The following is a 9342-nucleotide window of genomic DNA, read 5'->3' as shown; positions in this document are numbered from 1 at the left end:
TTGCTAAAGCAAATACTTATTTAAAACCTCAACTAGACCCCTACTAGCCATAAAAGACATTTTGTTAAACACTTAGTCAATATGCAACCTATAGGTGTAAATAACATATATGATCATAGGGGTCTCATACTTATCTGAGATTCGCCATGAAGATTTGTTTCTTTATCACTTTAACTGTCATTCCATCCATTAGGTCATAGATACATTGTTCATTCATTCACAAGTAAAAACATGGTGAGAGCCATACATAGTTGTTGTCATGAAACACACATATAACCAACATAATAATAGCATAAATGCTCATGAAAGTACACCCATATAAACCAAATATAATCCATCAAAATTCTCATAAAAATACAAGGAGAAATAACCTTTCATTAATGATGCCAAAAACCAAACCCGAGATGAGGCTTCCATGTTCCACCCGACCATAGAATGGTTGAGCCAAATCTCTCTTCAGCCATTCACCCCCATGCCATATTCCAAGCATGAATGTGGGACTCAAACCAAAAGAACCAACCAAGGCATACCAAAGCTAAACCACCTCACCCTCATCAATAGAAACCAGGCTTTACTGTAATCCATCCTGGATCACTAGGCCAACACAATGAACACATCATAATAGGTTTTACCATGATCTCCACTCGATCACTAGGCCAAACAAGTATGGATGACACTAGATTTCTCCACCGACACCATGAGGAATTTTCTTGTATCCTAGTCTCTCAGGCTTTACCACAATCCAAACCCGAATCACTAGGCCCAAAATTGAGACCCCAGTCTTTCAAGCTTTACTGCAATCCACACTAGATCACAAGGCCCTAAATTGAGACCCACTCTCTAGGCTTTACCACATATCCCAACCCGAGATTACTAGGCCCAACGGAGAGCAAACCACCTCTTGGGTTTACCGTATATCCTGCCATTCACCTGCAACGATTCCTAGGCCCACTGAGACAACACAATCCTAGCTTTACCGCAACCCATAGTCTAGCTCAGGGGTCACTAGGCCAATGGCTTTATCGTGATGCACAGTCCAGTTCAGGGACCACTAGGCCATGTGATCTATCATTTCGAAGATCCATCTCACTTAGCTTCGAATCCATTTGGAAATCCAACTCAACCAAAAAATGAGAACCTCATCACACCATGGCTATCCAGAAATGGCAAGGCTAGGTTGAAAACATAGTTACACCTAGAAAAACCCATGCCATAACAACAAAAGAACCACATGCAATACCATGCATGCGAAATCTAGTAAGGAAAATACACATGCAAATCGATACCTGGCAAGAACCATGTTGTAGCTACTTGATCCTACTCTTCCTCGCTTGCTCCTTCCTTCCTCTTCCCTACTTTTCCTTTCTTTATCCCATGCATAACCATAGCAAAAACTTGAGCCAAGAGCTTAAATTGACTAAGAGTTTGCCAACTGATCCTCATAAGCCTTTTTATTGATGAGACCTCTATTTTCTTCATTTTCCATTATTTTCCTTCAATTTCCTCCTCACATGCATCCTATGACCTTTCACCTTCCTTTTCTCCTAATTTCCATTATTTTCATAAATAAATGTGCCAAAAATTCCATTTTTCCTTTCCAAAGCCTTTTCCAATTTCCTTAGTCATTAAATCAATAAACACCCACAGTAAGATGTCTTGCCCAACATTCAGCTTGGAATATGTGTCCCATTGACCGTAGTCTTATATATTTTTACATGGAATTTTTACCAAGGTTGTTACACCAGTGCACTTCGGGATTGAAAAATAGAGGTGGTGGGAAGCCCACCCTCTCCTAACATTTATGGAGAATGACAAGTTGGTACACTAGTCTTGTTGTTTGGCGAGAATAACTACATCTTATATTGAGAAACCCTTGGAACACATGCAATTCACCCTTGCAATAGTTAGCTGTTACGTTTTAGAGCAGGTGGGATTTTGAAGTTCGAGCAAGATGTTGGGTGTTAAGCTCCATAGCAGGAATTTATGTGAGAAATTTGAAGACAAGTTCAAGTGCATTCATGGTGTACAAGAGGGGTCACTCACGCAAAGGAGGTTGTGGCAGAGTAAGACCTCCCCTCCCACCTTGGCACAAGCAGGGAGATGAGAACTTTGATTGTAGCATCCCACATTGTTTTCGTCACATGGTTGTAGAGGCAAAGGCTCAAGAATTTAGGGTGATAAGTGACCACCTTTGGACTCTAAGAAACCTCCTCAGTCATCACGTCAGAAACCAGGAGGACGTGAACAGTCTGTTGGAAGACAACACCTTGGACATGGAATTCCACCTACACCATGCTAAGGTGACCTACCAACACATTGGAGGTCTTCTAGGTATACAACTCCAAACCTTTGTGTCACCCTCGATGGACACAATTGCAAACCCCCCCTCACTCTCTCTAGCATAGGAAGATACATTGTTTGTCAAGCATCACAACCCTTCATTAAAGCACTGCTAGACTGACAGTGATTTTAAGGCAGCTCACATTGGAATGGGTCCTCCTACAGCTAAAGCAGCCACTTCAGCAGTCAAGGGGTGTCGTCTCTCTAGCAACAATTAGCACAACCAACATCTTCTAGCTAGACGATTTCAATAGTGCCTCCCATTCTTGATGCTGTTAAATACTACAAGCCCTATCTCGTGATCAAGGAAGTCCCTCGCGTATGCTAATGGGGCAACGCTCGACTTTCAAGGTAGCTCTCCTCACGACCACGTTGCTCCAATACTCCCGCCTCTATTTGTTTTTTTAATCCTGGTTCCTTTTGTTATATCGCTCTTGGCTCCATCTATAATGTTCTTTTGTGGTTGTCAATAGGACCTTCGGTTTTTTTTTCTATGGGCATATGCCTCCTCCTGCGTCACAACCTCGAGCTTATGACCATGGCTAGATTTTGCAGAGCCTCAAGGCTCTTATGAATGTAATTTTGTGGATATTTAACACAATTTTTTTACTAAAAAAATAAGGATTAGTCTTTTGTTTTTTAAATTTATAAATGATTATTCTAGGATCGAATGGATCTATTTCATAGAATGTAAGAATGAAGTATTTTGGGATGCTATGAATTTTAAATTTTTAGTTAAAAATGAGTAGTTATTTTCTTACAAATATATAAGATTACATTGTTTAATGCGAAATTTGAATGATTATTGAAATGGTCATAATTGTATTAAAGTCAAAGCATATAGAAAATGAATTTCATATAAAAATAATATAATAGTTTAATTAAAAAAATATCATAAATAATAGAATACTTGCAAATACGGTACATTCATAAAAATATCTAGGCAAATCAACCCCAAATAGAATCAAATCTCATTGGCCAAACTAGCAAAGCATAAGCCCCATGGGTGTCGTAGGTGTCAAAGAGAATTGACTTTATAACCTTCAACGCTATACACATGGAAAGCGCTAACCAGCCATATATTGGGTATTTAATGCCGAAATATATGCGCGCAAGTTAGCCCAATAATACGGGAGCGGTCAAATATTATTTAATGCCGAAATTGCCCGTTCCCGTGTTATCGCGTTAACTTGCGCGCATATATTTCGGCATTAAATACCCAATATATGGCTGGTTAGCTCTTTCCCTATACACATAACCAAAAATATTTTAAATATTTTAAAATATCAAATTACAATTACAATTAAAAATAATTTAAATAATAGAATACGTGCAAATCTGCAATGCTATACCAAAGGCTTTTAAATGCTTCCCTTTTAAAAACTGTCATGCTTTCTTCTTTACCATTACCCACCTTTATGAGACATAACTTCAGCTGTTCATGCTCTGTGAATACCGTTTAACATGATACCTCTTAAATCAAGTTTCAAAGTATATTACTTTTCCCTTCTCTACATCTTCATTTACTTGAGCTTCAAATTATTTTCCTTTACTTACATTAAGTTTCAAGGTATATTACTTTCCCTTCTCTACATCTTTCATTTACCCAAGTTTCAAACCATGTTCATTTTTCCCATTCTTTACCTTTGAATTGGTATTGTGTTCCTTTTCCTGATAATTTCTCACCTTCAATATGTAGCCATGGCCAAGGAGTATAACAGATATTCCTGGTGTCCTGTGGAAGCAAAACTGGTCTTCTGCTTTAAAAAAAAAAATCAATTTACAATACGTATAGGCATATGTACAGAATTTAGTAATAAGCTTTCTCTGCAATGCTGGCCCAGCACAGCAAAAGTTTAGAGGCATGAATTTATTCTGCGAGCTTTATTCAGTCTTACTCATTCTCAACTCCACAAATTCGAAAATCTATGGTGGGCTAAAACAGTTTGCCCATTTCTTGATGAATGGTTTCATTCTCATTTTGCCCCCCTCCTCAAGAAAACTTTCAGCGTATAAAAGGGCAATGGAGTTCAAATTTACAAATGACAGCGTACAATAAACAGGATCGACTGTATTCAGATTATTTCACAATTGTGTATTTTGTGTGTTGCAATGGCGAAGCAATTACAATTCGGAGACCAGGCCACAGCAGACGTTAAATTACAGCTGATTCATACAGATGGAACAGCTGATGAAGCAAATACTCTGTACCTTCATTCTGAAGTTCTCAGAAAATCTGATTTCTATAAAGATAAGTTGTCTGAACACTGTTCTGAAGAGCCTCCTATTGAAATTAAAATGAAGATAACAAGTCCTGATAGTGCAGAGATATATAAGAAATGTCTTCGTCTGGTGTACTCTTCTCAAAACCACAGCCGCTTTGTTTTCTCCAGTGTGGATGAAACCCTAACCATTCTTCCAGTTGCTTCAGAATGGTTGTTTCAGGAGGCTGTGGACAAATGTTTGCGGTATTTGGATGCTGTTCGCTGGAATGGTGAGCAGGAAGCCAAACTTCGAGTGCTGCTCTCCACTTTACAAATAACCCCTTTGCCAGATTTAGCAGCGAGGCTCGGTACTGGTGAGTGCGAGTTTAACTGTGCGCATTTAGAGATGCTGGAGCAGAGTCTACAGAGAAGGTTCTCTCTCATTTCTCAGACTTCAAATTGGTATCACCAATTTTGGAATAAGAAACATATCCGGAGCGGAATTGAAGAATTTGTTGTAGAAAGTTATAGGGCAAATGCTTCCTCGGAGATTGCAGATGTGTGCAGGTCTGTAATTGTGAAAGAGTTCAGTGACAATGTCGAGATTATTAAATCTGCAGAGGATAATGACCTCCATGATGTTTTTCGTTCCATATTGTGGCTGCTCGACCTGATTCAGCGATGTGGGGATGAGGGATTGTATGAAAAAGTGCTGAGACTTTTTTGCGAAGATGCAGAGCTTCTTCATGCAGTACAGGCTCTGCAGCACAGAGAAAATATCAATAGAGATACTTTGAAACATCTTCTGGATATTTTAATCAATCGGTTCTTGAAATGCTTGGCCAAAGGGGAGATAATAACTCCTCGTTCATTTAGGAGTTATTTTCTCACAAATTGGATTCCTGCTCTGGTCACCAACATTCATTACTTGAGGTCCATAACAAAGGATGACACTTTTGTCATAGATGACTTTCAAGAAACTATGGAGAAAGGAATGATGTGTATTGCTGAAACGCTCCATCTCCCTGAGCAAAAACAGTTTTACTACATATGGGAAGAGGCTTACAGAATTAATAGCATGAACTCCAATAGAGCGTTTGAGTGGTGGACTAAAAGACTTACAGAGGGCCATCTTATGTCAGGCCATCCTGCCGACGATGCTATATCTAAGAGGATTCTGGTGATGTGTGACGACACAGCAGTTTAGATATTAATTGTTTTTCTAAGCATTTCTACTTTAATGTTGTTGGATTTCATTTCCTTTTTAGGGTTGCCATTCAACTATAAAGCCTGTAATAAATGGAATAATATTTTATGACACAGAATTGTTTTTGTGGATTATGGATATAATTTTTTAATATTAAACTCTGAAGCATGGAATGAATTTTACAACAGAGAGGTTTGCCAAATTGTTAGTTTGTTATATGTTATAAAAAAAAAAAATCAGATGAAAAAAACACTGGTTTTTATTAAAGAAGAATAGAAACTAGTACATATATCATAGTATGTTCAAAAATAGAACTCTGCTACAAGAGAGGAAACCATCACTGTCTGGGCAAATATCTCATTAAAAACATATTCAGACAGCCGGTATATTGTAGTACAAAAATACATATCCACCTGCAGGTATAGACGATAAAAAGTATTTTTCCCAATATTCATCATAAATCTGAAAAACACATAGCACATAGCCTATGGGAGAGTAATCAAACCCTCATCTCTAATTATGTTATCCTCAAAGAAACTAGACCTCAAAAAACCAGCAGTAGCAATTAGACCATCTTTGGATAGAGCATCAGCAACCATGTTTGATTCCCGAAAGATATGCTTGAAGGTGATATTCTGGAAAGATTTTTTAAGGTTTCTGATACGATCCATCCAACAACGAAGTTCAGGTGGGACAAAGTTTGTGTTTCCCATAATACCATCAATGAGGGACTTAGAATCCCCATAAATATGTATACACTCCAGCGACCTCTCCTTGGCGTGTCCTTGGCAAACCAGAGAAAACCCCACAGTGCCAATATCTCGGCTCTAGTATTAGAGCCATTCCCCCCATGGCAATATAATTTGAAATGTGATATGTTGCAAGCTTTGAGCCATGCCCCACAGCCACAGAGACCACCCTAGGCAATGCCATCAAAGTAACCAGCCAGAAACTGAATGTGAGGAGGCATATTTCAAACCATAAGATCCTTGTTCGCTGGAGTGCGCATTTCCTATGTGTCCATCCAAGTCTTAATGTTGTAGCAAATTCTATGAATATTTATGGGAATGCCATCAAAGATGCAGGTGTTCCTTTCCCGTCATATCTCCCAGATAAAGAATAAAGGAATTGAATTATGTTGTCCCCTCCTGGTAACCCACCAACGGAGACAATGTTCTATCGAGGGTAACTGTTTGGATGGAATGTGGTAATATTGTAGAATATGAACCCATACATGTAGATTTGTCGTGCATTGAAGAAAGAGATGTAGTCCTGTTTCATTTGACTCACAGCATAGAGGGCACCATCTTGGACCTTGGTACCCCTCTTACAGAGGTTTTCCCAAGTCAAAATTTTATTTTTCCAAACCAGCCAGTTGAAGAGGATTATCTTCAGGGGAACCTTCCACTTCCATACTTTCTAAAACCAACAAGGGTTAGTTAAAGAAAATTTTGTGCACATAATATACCTGTAAATGTTCGCGACCATGACAACTCCTTGATGTAGTTTCCTCGCCCAAGTGAGAGTGACCCCCTTCTCAACTCTGCAAAGACCCGCCTATCAAAGGTCCTGAATAAAACTATTCCATGTCAGTGTTGCTTGGCCTTCCAATCCTATTTTTGTCGCTTCTTTCCAAATTGGATAATGTCCTCTCCATAGTCGAATGACTTGTTCCAAGAAAAAGAAACCCCTTGCATGGAGAGCCTCAATGGTGTCAGAAACCTAGAGACACCCAAAATTTGGTCCAAACTAATTAATATGTTGTTTCCCTTCCCGAAAGACCATATGATCCTTTGCAAGAACCAACACTTAATCTTATGAAAACTCAACCATATGTATGAACTAGATTTTATGCCTATATTGTCTTCTCTGAACTAGTCAATGATGCTCTTCCTTTTCAAATACTTTTCCATCAAAATATCCTTCCATATACCATCTCCAAAAAGTTCCCTCCAAAGTGACTTAATGAGCAGAGACCACCCAAAGATTCTTGTATCTAAAATGCCCTAACCTCCAAAATATTTCGGTCTAGTGATCGCTTCCCAGCTTATCAAATGGTATTTATGTACCTTGCCTGTGCTCGACCATAAAAAGCGAGAGAGGATAGAACAGATTCTCAAAATGATATACGAGGGAAGTGCAAAAATATGGGCCCATGATATAGACATTTGTTGAAGTACAACCTAAACAAGGGTATATCTCCCTCCCAAGGAAAGCCATATGTGTGTCCAACCCTTTAATTTATGTTGAAATTTGTCTAGTATCCATGTCCAATCCTTCAATTGGTAATTATTTGGCTTAAGTCTGAATCCCAGGTAAGTGAATCCCTCCACCAGGGGTCTAGATCCAACCCCAAAAATACCTGCAATGAAATCAATCTCCAACCTGTCGCCATTTGAGAAAAGAAGCAATGATTTACTTCCATTTGCTACCAGTCCAAAAGCCTCCCCATATCGCAAAAAAATATAATGAAGAACCATCCATTGAGTTCTGGAGACCATCCCAAAGGTAAGAATGTCATCCACGAAAAACAAATGTGAGATGTTAACTTTGTTTTCCAATTTGAGGCCACTGAAAATACCGGAGGATTTTTCCGCATTAATATTCAGACATTCCATCCATTACCAATATGAAGAGCAGGGGTGAAAGAGAACAACCTTGTCTCAAACCTCTACCCTCCCGAAAGAAACTTGTTGGATATCCATTTATCAAAACGACAAAACACAGAGAGGAAACACAAGCCATAATCCAATCCACATTGTGCACGACCAGTCCAATTTTTGTCAGAATAATTCTCAAGAAGGACCAGTCTACACAATCATAAGCCTTTTGTAAATCCACCTTCATAACCACCGCCTCTAAACGCTTAGTGTGAAATGAATGTATACATTCTTGTGTTGTGGCTATAACATCATGAATTGATCAATTGTGCAGGAAGCCAAATTGCTCCTAGGAGATGAAAACTGAGAGAGTTTTCTAGATGCACTCCACTATAATCTTGGAAATAAGCTTATATGTTATGTTACATAGCGATATAGGCCTGAAATCTAGGAAGGAAGAGGGGGAAGATACCTTCAGAATAAGAGTAAGGAAGGTAGAGTTTATGACTCTCGAGATATGTCCAGTAGTCCGGGACTCCTCTACCAAATCCAAGAGTTCTTGTCCCATCATATCAAAGAAGTGTAAAAAAACTTCCACCATCCAACCATTTGGACCTGGACATTTATCCTTCACGAAAGACTTCAAAACCAATTAAACTTCCTCTAGAGTCACTGGGCGGAAGAGAGCCTTGTTTGAATCGGTGTTAAACATAAATTTATAGTCTTTTGATCCCCATAATTGGTCTTCTATGTTAACCCCTTCCCGAGCCTTCAAAAAATCTTCAAAGAAAGAGACAACCTCTTTCTGAATCTCACCTATCGAATATACCATCTTCCCATTTTCTCCTTTGATGTGCCAAATCGCGTTTATATTTCTTCGATGGTTAGCAAATTGGTGAAAGAAACGAGTATTCTTGTCACCTTCACGAAGCCATAAAGCCTTGCTCTTAAGGCGCCATGTTGTTTCTTGAATCTCTAAGATATGCCTTTT

The 9342-nt window shown here is 38.8% G+C and overlaps 1 protein-coding gene across 1 annotated transcript; it reads left to right on the top strand.

Annotated features, from left to right (window-relative positions):
* Positions 1-4452: 4452 nt before the first annotated feature.
* LOC149165587 (BTB/POZ domain-containing protein At1g63850-like) lies at positions 4453-5751 on the top strand. The gene has a single exon (XM_089429872.1). The coding sequence runs from the start codon at positions 4453-4455 to the stop codon at positions 5749-5751; it is 1299 nt and encodes a 432-aa protein (XP_089285998.1).
* Positions 5752-9342: the final 3591 nt, after the last annotated feature.

This window comes from Pinus tabuliformis, chromosome 5_1 (assembly GCF_031772625.1).
Source record: "Pinus tabuliformis cultivar Carrire ecotype Pingquan chromosome 5_1, CPIR1, whole genome shotgun sequence".
Classification (NCBI taxonomy): Eukaryota; Viridiplantae; Streptophyta; class Pinopsida; order Pinales; family Pinaceae; genus Pinus; species Pinus tabuliformis.
This window is presented reverse-complemented; position numbering and strand designations above follow the sequence as displayed.